Source organism: Oreochromis niloticus, linkage group LG8 (assembly GCF_001858045.2).
Source record: "Oreochromis niloticus isolate F11D_XX linkage group LG8, O_niloticus_UMD_NMBU, whole genome shotgun sequence".
In the NCBI taxonomy this organism is placed as follows: Eukaryota; Metazoa; Chordata; class Actinopteri; order Cichliformes; family Cichlidae; genus Oreochromis; species Oreochromis niloticus.
In genome coordinates, this window is record NC_031973.2 from 18,122,801 (window position 1) to 18,136,126 (window position 13,326).

Sequence of the window (13,326 nt, forward strand, 5' to 3'; positions counted from 1 at the left end):
CTGCTATGCATATTTCTTTGTCCTCACAGTCTAATACAACCACAGGAGGTTCAGAGCAATGCAAACTCTTTTTTTTATAAAAAACTTATTAAACTGCATTTAATGCAAGTTAATGTCAAGACATGAGTTGCTGCCTCACATTTGGTTCATGATTACGGAGAGTTCATTTCCCATTTCTCTGACAAACATCAGAAAAGCCATTAAAGAGGACAAACGTTACTGTTTACTGTGAGTGCAACCAAATGTGCATCTTAAATCATTTATTACTCAAATCCTGTATTTCCTTATGTAATCCCATCCCGGCCTTATTTTGATTTTTTTTTTTTTTTTTACTATGTCATGGTGATAAAGTAAGAAATCCCCTGCCTGCCAGCAGTGTGTCAGCGTGATTTGCAGCCCGGGAGCCGATGCACTCTGTGCTGTACTTTATTGAAATGAAGCACGCGCCCTCGGTCTGCAGCCTCCGGGCTCTAAATTAGGTTCTCTGTGGGTTTCTGACAGGTAGTGCGAAGGCTTCAGGTAGCACAGCAGATGCTGGTGTGCCCTAATATGTTGACACAAGATGGTAGCATGACTTTTGTTTTCTGCATGTAAATATTTTTTGGTTGCAATGTAATAAAGCAGCAGTTTCCATATGTTAACAGTTCAAACTATGTAACCATGCTTTGCCCGGTGGTCACATGTCGGTATATACTACAGCAAACAGCTGAATTTAAGGGAAGAAATCCATTACTGGATGGCCGGGCTTCAACTATCTAAATACTAAAGCCTTAAAAATGATAAGCAGCGCTCTCTGTACGCTTTTAGTCAGGTTTTATGGGAGGCGTGAAGTTGCATTGGATTTAATGTAACTGCTGAAGGTGTGTTGATAAAGTTTAGCACTATCCTATCTCTTAATCAATATTTCTCTCCTGGGGTGGCTGTTACATCGCTTCTATTAACTTCTGAGGACAAGATAATAGCTAACAGAAGCGAGGACTGTCTATTCAGTGATGTGATTACAGGTTTTCCACCTTTTCAATGGAAGAGTTTGCATAAATGATACATCCAAAAGTGCCACCAGTCTAAACAAATTAACACAAGCACACAGGAAATAAAGACAGCCACACCAAGATACTTTTTCTTTATTTTAAGTTGAAGAAATGCAACAGTAATTATTACAAACACTGATCCCCAAATGCACTTTTCACCTCTGTGCAACTTCTCATATTTCTGTAAATGAGTACAAAACATTATTATAAAGAAAGGTAAAGATTTATGTCCAGAAAAGCAAACCACCTCTAATCATATGTATTGCATGTGTCCGAGTTTACACTGTTTAAAGCTACAGTAGTACAATAGTTCTTTTTTTCCCTTAGAAAAATCTTGAATGAACCAGATAATTACACACTGCCCAATAAACAATAGAAACAAGTCAGCTCGAGGCGATATTAACAGCAGTGTAGGAAACACCATGATAATAAGACTGCTTTGACTCATTTCATAAATCACATTATGAGACTGGAGGCATTACTGCTGTTGCTCACACGCCAATAGTTAATAACTCTTTAAAAGGCTTCTTATAGTCTTCCCAATTACTGCACTTTGCTGCGGCTGTTGTTGACATCTGGTGCTTGGTCCCACACAGCATACAAACAGCAGCTCTGCAGTGTTTGATTTGTGTGTTTTGTCTTGTTCCCTTATCAGAACCAATTGTATATCCTCGTACACCTTCCACCAAACATAAAATGCATCAAACGCCTTGAGATCGCTTCGGGAGGTTTTGTTTTTCATTCTGAATATGGGAAGCCCTGAGTGAGTGGACACTTTTTCAGTTAGTGGGAGACGACGTTAATAAAGATTATTCAACTGCCGGTTTGTCATCTTCATCGTATTCTGAAGACCAGTAATCTTTTTTTCTTTTATATGCATATGTGCAAACACCGGTATATACATGTATAGGCTGTTTAGTCCTGCCCTCTTTCATTTTTTAACTGCTCAACATCCACCTTTGCAGTAGGAACAATAACTCCTAAATAGATTACTAGAAACTGTGTTGAACCTATGAGATTGAGGGCATTTTCACAGCTTCTTTCTCAATGCAGGAAATCTTGTCTCGTCCACACGATGTATGCTCAGGTCTGCTACCTGCTTCCTTATGCATGAGCTGCGGTATGCTGCCGCCCAGAGATTGACTGCGAGTGTCTGTGATGACTAATGCTCACTCTTAGTATGGACAAAGTTGAGCATTCAGTATTTATGCAGGTTGATGAAGAAACAGTGTCAGCTACTTTCTGTGGCTGACTTCCTGCTCGTCTGTTCTGGCCACAGAGAGAGACTTCACTTTGAACTGAAAGCAGAAAATGGTGCCTTGATGAGCAGTGATTGATAGTCTTTGTGTTATTGGACATAGTTGGTACATTAGGTTTTAGCTTAGCAGCTCTTTGACTTTGGGCCATGCTAGTATTTTGGTTGGTTACATTTATGGGGCCAGCCACACAGTGGTGAGGTGTGTGGCAGATGTGGCATATTGGTTCAAGGTGGGGGTGGGATTACATGAGGGTTGACTGAAAGGCTGAGAGATGAGGTCAGGCAAGACACTTAGTGGACTGTACAGATGATGTTGTAATCTATACTGAGAGTCTGGAGAGCTGGAAGTATGCAATGGAGAGAACAGGAATGAAAATCAGTAGAAGCAAAACTGAATATGTGTAGACAGATGTAGCAGTGAAGGTGCAAGGACTACAAATGGTCCACTATCCAAAAGAGACGTGAAGAAGAGAGTGTGGGCAGAGTGGAGCTGGTGGAGGCGAGTGTCAGGGGTGATTTGTGACAAAAGGGGAGCAGCAAGAGTAAAAGTCGAGGTTTATAAGATGGTAGTGAGACCTGCTGTGATGTATGGCACTGACAAAAAGACAGCAGGCCAAGCTGGAGGTGGCAGTGGTTGAAGATGTTAAGATTTTCTCTGGGAGTGACCAGAATGGACAAAATTAGAAATGAGTACATCAGAGGGACAGCTTGGGTTGAGCATGTTGGAGACAAAGTTAGAGGAGCAAGGTTGAGATGGTTTGGATACGTGCGGAGAAGGGACGGTGGATGTAGTTGAAGAAGGATGTTGAAGATGGAGCTGCCAAGCAGGAGGAAAAGAGGAAGGGGAGGTTTGGGAATGCGGTGAAGGACATGCAGAGGGTTGATGTGACAGAGGAGGATGCTAGGACAGAATAGTGGAAGATGGAGGCTGGTGATCCACTGTGGCGAACCCTAAAGAGAGCAGCCAAAAGAAGAAGAAGAAGAGTCTGATGGTTGATTGTTCCACCATTTTGTTCCAGACTGGATTATTTCAGACAATTGATTGCCCTGTACTCAGTTCAAAATCTGCCATTTGTGGCCTTTTCATTAGCACAGATTTTTCAGAATTTGCAGTAAAATGTCTTGTGAATTATATGACTTGTCAAGCTTTTATTTAATACCTACATATGGTCTAACACTATATCCAGGCATTAGATATAGTGTGTATAACTCTTTGATACTGACTTTAATCACTTAAGACTTTTCTTTAGTTTCATGAGCAGTTTTATCCTCCTCAGTGTTTCACTGTGAATTTATACTTATCTAAGGCTAAATAATGTGGCATGTGAAAGCTACTGTTTTAATTATAGCTATATAAATTCATCGGGTCTAAAAGATAGGCTCTCCCGAGTGTACCTAACAGTGGTCCTTTGTGTTCCTACTGTACTCTGACTGCTTTCCTTTGCAAACTGTAAACAAAGGATCTCTGTTTACAGTTCTTATGTACTTCTACCACTCAGTACAATTAAACACATTTAGTTTATTGTTTATTTCTCATAGAATTCTCTGATTTCTTGTTGGATCCTCCCTTTGCCACCCCATTTTTAAAAAAAAAAATCCTGGAAACGCCCCTCCTGTCGCTTCTCTCCCTGCCTCAGACTGTCCATGCATAGTTATGCAAGGGTGGGGAAGTCCCACAGCAGAGCTGTGCCACCAAACTGAAATGACTGCAGATGGAATACCAATCCTCAGGCTAAATGCTAAAATTATGAATTTGGTAGATATTTCGTGCTAAACACCAGCTTCATTACATGAGAACATGCAAATGTTGGCCTTTGTCCGGTAAAGCCCAATAAAGCTGCTGCTGTCTTGGCCAAAGACTCATAGTACTGCCAATACACTAAGTGCTATAGATGGTTTTAAAATAAAAAACTGTGGTGTAGAGGAGCTTGACACCTCTATAAATCATACGTTTGACTGATCTGAGACAATGCCGCAGGGCTCTCGGAGGTGTAAATGAAGGCGTGTTCCCTGAGGGAGGAAAAAGCAGCTTCTAGATTTTGTGCTTAGATCTGGAAGCTTCACAAAAGGTGACTTAATTTGAAAAATTACTTGAAAAAGGACTTAAAAGCAGCTTTGCAAGACACAAATGGCTCCTGCGTTAATCGTTTTTTAAATAAGTGGAGAAAGAAAAAGGAAAGAAAGACTCAGGCTTCCTGTTCAGAATAGCAGACTGTATTTATATTTTCATGCCCTGCTTTCGGCATAAACTCCCTTTTCCTTGCACAGACTGTATGGGATGCATGGGATGAACTATCACATTAGAGTTCAAATGTTACAGTTTTCAGTTTTGATTCCATAAAAAAATCAGTAAATATCCTTAAACATCTCCCACCTTACTTTGTCTCCTTAGCTCACTGGTTTTCTGCCTGCACTTTGCTCTTACAGGAATATTTTGTGGTCAAAGGACTTTTTCTTTCTTGTAAGTTTCATGAGATGATGCAGCACTCATTGACAGTTTCCTGCCAATAAGTGCACCATCAACATATCCTGCTGATCTTTGTACTTTTGCTAGAAGTCGTCTCCACACACCATTAGTCTTCTTGTAAAAGCAGCAGGTAGAAAGCAGAGTTTTTTCCCCCAAGATTCACTTTGTTGTTAATCCTGTTACACTTTATAGAATATTACAGGCATACATGTAGGGAATATTCTTCATGCAGCTTCACTTATTTCAAGATTTTCAGATTTTTCCTTTTAATGTATGATAGCATAGATGAAAAAAAGCCAATTTTTCTATATTTTTACTGTTTTCAGACATACTTTGTCACATAATCCACCAGCTTGTACCACATGACTGCTGATGTCAGCCAAGGCAGAGTCAAGGCTGCGAACCTGTAGACAAAATGGTGTTTGTGCGTCCGTCCAGCAGAGTGAGCATGTGTGGGCTCCAGGCTAAAGTGGGGAAGAGGAGGGGGGAAAAGGGGGGGGAGAGAAAAAGAGGCAGTTAAACAGATGACAATAAATCAGCGCATTTATTCTTTTTATAGCCCAGCGTGTATTTTTTCTCTCTCTCTCTCCTCAGCATATGTATTTATAAAGTTCAGCAGCCATATGAGAAATTAGCCTCTGTATTCACCGGGGTCCTCCCACCCCTCTGTCTTCTTCTCTAATCCGCCCACATGTATCGTCTGAGGAAAAAAATAGTGCAGAAGGTGACGCTCCTCCAAAGGAACAGAGAGAGGCACAAGAGAGGGAAAGGCAAAGAGAGCGAGGTGTCTACAGGCTGCATCTCCACTGAAACATTTGGATGGGGGAGACAGAGGAAGAGCTGAATGGTAGCTACACCCTGCGCCTGGAAGCGTAGAGACACTGTAACAAAGGCTGGCAATTATTTTTGTTTTTGGCAATAACAAAGGTGGGAGAGGGGCTCTGAAATCGAGGGGAAATAGCCAAAAGACAGATTTTTGTTTTTCAGGGGGACTTCTGCTTCATTTCATCCGAAAGACTCATCCCGTGCCATCATCAGCATGACCATAAGCTCTAAGTAACATTCGGCAATAACGCTATCAAAACAAGATTTCCAGCAACAGTCGCGCGCAATCCTATTTCTGATTTATTATAATCGTGTGGAGGAAAAAACCCTCCACAAAAAACAGAAAAAAACAAACAAACCCCAAAAACAGATCAGCTGAATGCCTGCGAGAAACTGGATACTCTGTGAAATCGTAAGAAAGAGCGATCTAACAAAGAAAACTACATTTTGATTGATCTTTTTAAAGCTTGATGTGCGTGTTTCTGCGCGCACTCGAATCGAACCAGAACCAAAAGCAAGTGAGTATTAACCGTGTCTGTGTATATGTCTGTATTTTTATGGTGGTTTTATATTCTGCGTTTTATCCGCCTAATATCAAGAGGGTTTTTATTGGCCTGGATTTAAAAAAAGGCGAAAATACAGCCTCTAACCTGCATTCAACAAGTATCGTGTCTTTCCCACAATATCTGCAAAATATTTCTGTATCCTGTGTTTTAAAACCAGTACGTGGAGAAATCAGGATATGTTCTGTTCTTTTAATTATTATTTTTTCCTTCTGGCTGCTATAAGAGAAATTCAGTCTGATTTAGTGTTACCCACTGATATGACGCCTCAGAATTGTTCCATTTTATAATTCCTAACATCCTTCATTGCACAAATGGTGGGTGTTTCCCCATCTACACCACTAGATCAGAGCAGTTTCACGCTTCTGAGAGGAATGTGTGTGTGTGCATCTATGTGTGTGTGTGTGTGCATTCCTCTCTGCATCATTTTGTGTCTGTCTGCATGAGTAAATAACTCCATGTGTGTGCTGCTTTTGCGCATTTACAGGCATGCAGTTGTCCTACCTGCATGTGCTTTCAGTGTGTGCGTGTTTGTGTGTTTGCTTGTGCATCGTGGCAGCACTGGGTAAGTGTCAAGGCCTGAAATGGAGGTTTGATAAAGGCACTATAGGAGTAGGGTGAGAGGGCTGACACACAAACACACAGAGGAGAAGATGCTGTGAGGACGATATGAAGGGTGGGTGGGTGGAGGGGGGTTACTGGAGTGGAACTGCTGGAAGGTTATAGCGTCTCATCCAGGAAGTCTAGCGGGGCAGTTAAATGTCTAGACATGGTCTTCTTCTTCTTCTTCCCCCTACAACCCACCACGCCACCACTTCACCTATACTCTGACAATCTGCTTCTGCCACGTTCCACTGCATTACACACAAAGTCTCTGGTTTCATAATGCCTCTTCTGCCGTCACTTATCCAGCACATGCATTCCTTTTCCTGCCAACTGGCTCCAACGTGCTCTCCTCCTAATGGGAATTCTACCTCTTTTCCTCCATTTGCACTCTCTTTTTCTGCCCCCAACATCCTGCATTATAAATCTACAGCTGGTGCTATTTTTAGATTAAGGGTAACCCAGAAAACACCCCCTTCGATTTTAGCACAAAAAAAGGAAAAAAAAAGGGGAAAAACTCCAGAGACGGTGGCACGCTGTCGGTTGATGCGATTGGCAGAGTAGTGACGGGGCTTGAAAAGGAGGGCGCTGCTGTTTAAGCAATGGGGGGGGGATAATCTATTTTGAGGCAGTGATTGAATTACTGATCTGTCGTGTCCTGGGTTTAGTGTGTGTCCCTGCCTCTGACCCTGTCTCTTCTCTGAGAATCTGATGGTTTCTCTCGCTTCCCGTCTTCCGTTATGAGAACTTTCCTCCCGTCTTTCATCTGATTTACCACCTGATTGAGCCTAGCCGGTCTTTTACGCCCTCTTTCTTTCCACTACTTGACCTTGAGGTTCACCTCAAGATCACCTTTCATGTCATCTCTTCTCGTGCCATCTTGTTTTTATAGCTCTGCTTTAAAACTTCTCGCCCTACTCCCCACCTGCTTAGACTCCCATCTGTGACTTAACCTTGCCCTGCTTTTATGTCTAATCGCTGGATAGTTCACAGGTCAGAAATTAGTCCAGTAATACCTCTTCCCTCGTCCCATTTGTCTGTCTGGCCTCATGTACCACATCGCTGCACTGCTGGATCATAATGGTCCTAATCATGCAGGAAGGGCAGTGTCATTAATTAGGAGGAGACAGGTTTAAATTACCTAAGAGAGAGACGGGAGGTTTGGGGGATGAAGCTATCTGCTTCTGATGCAAATGCTCCAAGAAAGTTTGAATACTGAAGGATGTTCGCTCAGATTTATCCATGTCCAAAAATAGAGTTCATTCCCGACATGACACACTATCCTGTGCCTTTTCCCCCCCTGTGCTCAGTGCTGTTTCAGGATTGTTTCGACCTCTCCTTGAAGCACCTCCTCCTCCATCACTCCTCCTTCACCCTACATGCTGTATCACCCAGATCTAACCAAAAGAAAAAAAAAAAAGTCAACCCTCATCGTCCTGTGGGCAGAAAAGATTTTAGTCATGGACACTGACTGAGCTGCGGAGCTCTATTACAGGCTTCATTGCAGCCAGTCTATTCCTGAAAATGACTTTATGTATTAATCACCCCCCCCCGTCATTAAAACAAACGTTACCAGGGATACGTTTCCTTTCCTGAAAAGAAAGGGAGCAGCTGCTGCTGCATGCTTCTGGCTGGGGTGATTGACCAATATGCACAAGGCTCAAGACCCCCCTCGGGGGTGCTGGTGCTGCGGTATTTGTGGATTGGTCAGCCCCAGGAGATCTACACACTGGTGTTGCTGAGTGGAGGAGATGCCTCCGGTTGATTGGCCATTTCCTTTATGCCTCCTTAATTGATTGGCTCTTTAATTCATGTTCTGGGAATTGGCCACTAGTGAGCTTTGTCATTGTTATTATTATTTTTGATGTGTAGTGCCCGCTTACATCATATTTTTCATTAGATTAAGCTGTCTGAGAGCTGCTCAGAGCCCCGTTTTCTTTGCATACACACCCTTTTTTCTTTTCTTTTTTTTTGTTGTTGTTTCCTTTGCATCCATTCATGTAATTCCTGCTATTCATATCTATTCATACTCTACCCAACCCCGTGCCACTATCCAGACACAAACACCCACACACATCTTCTGTTCTCCTGGCAGGAAGAGAGTCAGAGCATGAGGTGCAGTGACAGTGGAAAAGGGGGAGGTGGGGGGAGGACAGAGCGTGGTGTGACACCGCACTAAAAGGGGAGGTGACCGCAGTGCTTTTTTACCATGCTGCAGTGCTTCGGTTTCTCCTGCTGGGGTCTCCTCAGCACTGGGGAGTGCGCGAGAGGGGAGAGAGCGAGGGGGGACGAGGAAGGGAGGGAGGGAGGCGATATGGATGGAACAGCGTGAAGCCTTGTGGTTACATCCTTTGATGAGGTAGCTGGTGGGGAAAAAAATGGCTGCACACCAGAAACACATACGTAATTTGCGCTGTCTCTCCTCTCTCCCTCGCACACACACACGCGCATACATAAACATACATTACACACTTGCCTGCAAAGCCTTCCTTTCCCCCAACCCGAGCGGCACATTTGCCATTCAGCTCAGCTGTGTGTCTGTTTTACATCCATACACTGGTTTTCCTTCCTTTGCTCGCCCTCTTTTAATCACTCTGCTGTTTTCATGCGTTTTCCTGGTACTGCAGGACATCTCCCTCCCTCTCCTTCTACACACATGCCTTCACGTACATTCAGGTGCTATCCTGAACCACTGCAAGGTCTTCCTCTCTGTGCTTCTCCTTCTCCTCCCCCACCTGTTTTTGGCTCCTCTCTTTCAATGCCCCACCACTCTCCACTTTGTCCTATACCTTCCCTACCCCTACTTTTTTCCCTCTTCTCCTTCTCCAGCACATCTAAGTGTCTCTCATCTCTTCCCATCTCCCTCTCTGCGATTGGTAATGGTTCTTTTTTTTTTTTTTTTTTTTGCTTTTTCTGCCAACTGCTCATTCTGTTCCGCATAGTCAGCACTCCTCCAAATTCCTCTCTTTCCTCCTCCTCACTCTCTCTTTCTCTCTCTCTCTCTAGCATACCCCCCACCCCCACCCCCACCCCGTTCCTGCTGCTGGTACCTCACAGTCAATGCATCCCATAATCTCGTACTCCCTCCCCCTCTTGCTGCAGTGTTTCTGCTAATATATATTAGCGTCAGTGCAGTCTTTGTGCACGAGCGTTGCGCGTGCGCTCCTCCTCTCTGACACCCGTTCTCCATATCTATCTGCAGAAGTGATCTCCTGCCCTAAAAGGTTTAGAAAAATCAAGTCGCTTTTCGGCTCCAAAATGTGTGTGTGGTTTCTTTTTCTCAGCCTTTTCATTGTAGCCAGGTGAGCATATGTGTGTGTGTGTGAGTGTACCCCTCCCCTCACTCCCTCCCTCATTCCCCTCTCCTTCTCGTTTTCTTTCCCCTGTGTATGTGTGCAGTGGTGAGGCAGTAGTAGCAGGGTGGCGCAGGACATGGTGGCCAAGGCAGGAAAAGCTGCAGGAGAAAGAAAGTAGTGATGCTAGAGGGGAGGAGAGAGGAGGCGAGGGGATTGTTCCTTCACTTTGCTCCCTCAGCACTCTCCTCCTCCTCCTCCTCCTACTTGCTTCTCCTTCAGTTTTTATCCTCTTTCTTGAACCTTTCTTTCTTCTTTCTCTCCACCATTCTTTTTTTTAATAACCGCTGCTTTTTGACTTTCTTCATTTTGCACCTTCTGTAGCCTTACTTCCCCACTTTTAGCCCCCCTTTCCGTGTGTTTTTGTGCTGCTGTCAGTGCTGAAGGTGCTGATGCTGACTCTTAAAGAGAAGTGCTTACCTCCCCTGTATTAAGCTGAACTGAAATGCAAAGCACTCACCTCACCTCTAAACTCTTTACAGGCAATCTTGTCACAATGACGGCAACATTCACTCAAGTTCAAACTTAAAGGCTTTAACGACTCCCCAAAAAAGTGTGAGAGAGAACCCAGCTGAGCGCTTTCCCACTTAACCTACATGTTCTGGTACATGAAAGAATGGTTAATGAGAATCAATAGTCCCACCATGTTTAAGTGTGAGGGAACAAAAAGGCATTTAACTGCAGCGACAGGCTTGCGGCTGTCCATGTATAAAATATTCAGAAGTTCAACTATATCCCATGACTGCCTGTGAAGAACACGTCAGGGCGCAATGTGTCAAAGTTAAAATGGCAACAACGCAAAAAGTTATTTAAAGGATGGAAGTTTCACAGGGAGTTCACAGAAGCTGCTTCTTCAAAGTTCCCGAGCAGAGAGAGTGAGAGAGTGCCGCTGTCCGTGGTGCTGAAATATAATCCATCCCACAACACAAGCGTTCTCTGCTGGGAAGCCCCACTGGACAAAGCTGACTGTGGATTAAGATCTTTTTACACTCTCCCTCTCTGACCTCATCACTCCAAACATTCTGTTTGTTGCAGAAATTTCTTCAGGCTCTATTTAAAGCGTCAAACTAAAAGTACTTTGGCACGATAATGCAGTGCAACTAACAAATTCACAGTTTTTTTTCTTTCTTTTCTGTCAAGTAAGCAGTTTGAATGCTCCTGCACCCAAAAACAAACCAAAAAACAGCATAAAAACAAAACTGCAAAGAAGTAAGACTGACAAATATAAAAATAGTAAAAACTTAAGGCATCTAACACTTTGATTTGTTTTCTGAGCTGTGAACTTAGGATGTATTATTTTAAGTTTTTGTCTCCTTTGCACAGTTAGTGCTTAATCCATGCAGTAGCCTTGATCTTGCTGGAGCTTACCTGAGTGTTGCCAGGACAGAGGAAACTTTTCCATGGACAACCAAAAAGTTGCTCCTTCAGACAAGAAGTGCAAAAATCAGGATTAAACTCTAGCAAAGCAAAAGAGACGTAGTAAGTGGCATCCCGCATGAAAGATAGCAAAAAGTAAGAGGGGGAAAGAGAAGGAAAGGATGGACAGGAAGGAAAGGAAGCTTACTTTGGGAAAGGAGAAAAAGAGAGGAGAGGTGAGCGAAGTCAAAGATGAGAGAAATGGAAGAGAAGAGAGAATTAGACTGTAGGACTGCAGTGAGTAAATGAAAACAGGGAAGGGGGGTAGTAGAAAGAACTGGAGAGAAAGACAGAGACGGATAGGTACACTCGAGAAGAAGAAGTGAAGCCTCGATTCCCTTCCTCCAATGAAATGTGATTCCTTTATGCGGAATGTGAGCGCAAGTGAGGAAGACAAAGTGAGGGAGAGAGTCAAACTAGGGAGAGGGTGGGGGGGAGGGAGGGCTACTAAGAGCTTGCAGGAAAGGAGGGGGAGGAGGAGAGTGGTGCATTTCCTTGACTATAAAAAAAAGGTTCACAACATGGATGTGGTGCAGGTACGGCCTTTGCGGCTGCCATCACGTGGCTTTGCTGAAACATCGCGAGCCCCTCTGGATGGCGGAGCAGCCCGTGGGTGAACAATCCGACCTCACCTGGAGTAGAAAGAGAGGGAGAGAGCGAGCAAATAACTCTGGCTTTTTACTGCAGCAGAATTCATTCACTTTTATAGAGCACTCTCCTTTGCAATTCCTCCTCCTCCTCCTGCCCCCTTACACACTCTCTTCTACCCCCTTCTTCCATTACTAGAGAAGAGACAATATTACAGTAGCTGCTCGCTGTAGATGCCCCCAGTGAGAGTGCTGCATTCACTTTGTCTCTTTTTTCCATCCCTCTCTCAAAAAATCACCCTTTCTCCCTGCTTTGTCCCCCATCTTAAGGTCATTGCCTGAGCCTCGTTCTCCTGATTGTTCTGTCCTTTTCGACTCTTTGGTGGATTTAAAAAAAAGAAAGAAAGAAAAATCGTATTTATGTCCTTTTCCTCTCACCTTTACTTCACTCCCCTCCTCTTATCTATCCCTGCATGCCACCACACACACACACAGAGTACATGGGAGAGAGAACAGCAGGGAGAGCATCGGCATAACCGTGCGTTGCATGGATCTCAGTGCGGTCGGAGGGGGCTGCAGCAGTGTGTGTAGCACACGCATAGGCTGATTGAGGAGATCTAACATTAGTACGGACACCGCACTCTCGGGAGGCAATTAACACACACACTCACACACGCACACACATCACCGTGTCAGAGCAGCATTCGTGAGGAAAGGTGGGGGGAAAATAAGAAAGATCCCCAGTTCTCCTCTCTGTTCACACATGACTCTTTGGTAAAGGAGCAGGATTTCTGCATTTGTGCAGGAGGGGTGAAGCTGAGTTGAGTGTCTCAGTTAGAACACTGACTTGAACATCAACCAGATCAGTATAGAGACCCTAAAGCTACATAGCACAGTAACTCCAGACTGGGATCTTCTCATCACTCTGGTGTCAACAGTCAGCCCATATGGTTGCTGACTCATGAATGTGCTCTAAGCCACCTGTTTATTGCTCTGGCATGTTTGTGTGCTCCGGTATGCTGTGCTTAAAAAAAACAAAACAACTTTGCTACCCATCAATTCCATCCCTGCTCTCCTTGTTCCCTCTGCACCTGCACAAGGTCGTCTTCCTCCCTTCCACCGGCTGATTATCAAGTGAATGATTGCACATACAGCTTGCATTAGCGTGTGATTCTTAATGTGTATTGCAATGTTGATAATCCACATCTATTTCTCCCTTCTGC

At 43.9% G+C, this 13,326-nt stretch overlaps 1 protein-coding gene and 1 long non-coding RNA gene across 6 annotated transcripts in view; one reads left to right on the forward strand and one right to left on the reverse strand.

Moving 5' to 3' along the window:
- Positions 1–216: 216 nt before the first annotated feature.
- LOC112847721 (uncharacterized) lies at positions 217–13,232 on the reverse strand. The gene is made up of 2 exons (XR_003221448.1): positions 11,469–13,232; positions 217–5,220 (listed from the first exon to the last, which is right to left on the reverse strand). It is a non-coding gene; the product is annotated as an uncharacterized LOC112847721 (long non-coding RNA).
- kcnc3b (potassium voltage-gated channel, Shaw-related subfamily, member 3b) overlaps positions 5,346–13,326 on the forward strand; it is a 53,516-nt gene continuing 45,535 nt past the window's right edge. For 2 of the 5 annotated variants that reach the window (XR_003221447.1, XM_019362685.2), the window contains exon 1: positions 5,351–6,099. Coding sequence is in view for 3 of the 5 variants with exons in the window: in XM_019362685.2 (XP_019218230.2) it covers positions 6,052–6,099 (48 nt within the window). In the remaining 2 variants the exon portion in view is untranslated. Of the gene's footprint in view, positions 6,100–13,326 lie in introns of all 5 variants that reach the window. The other 3 variants (XM_025909991.1, XR_003221446.1, XM_025909992.1) reach the window with 3 other exon arrangements.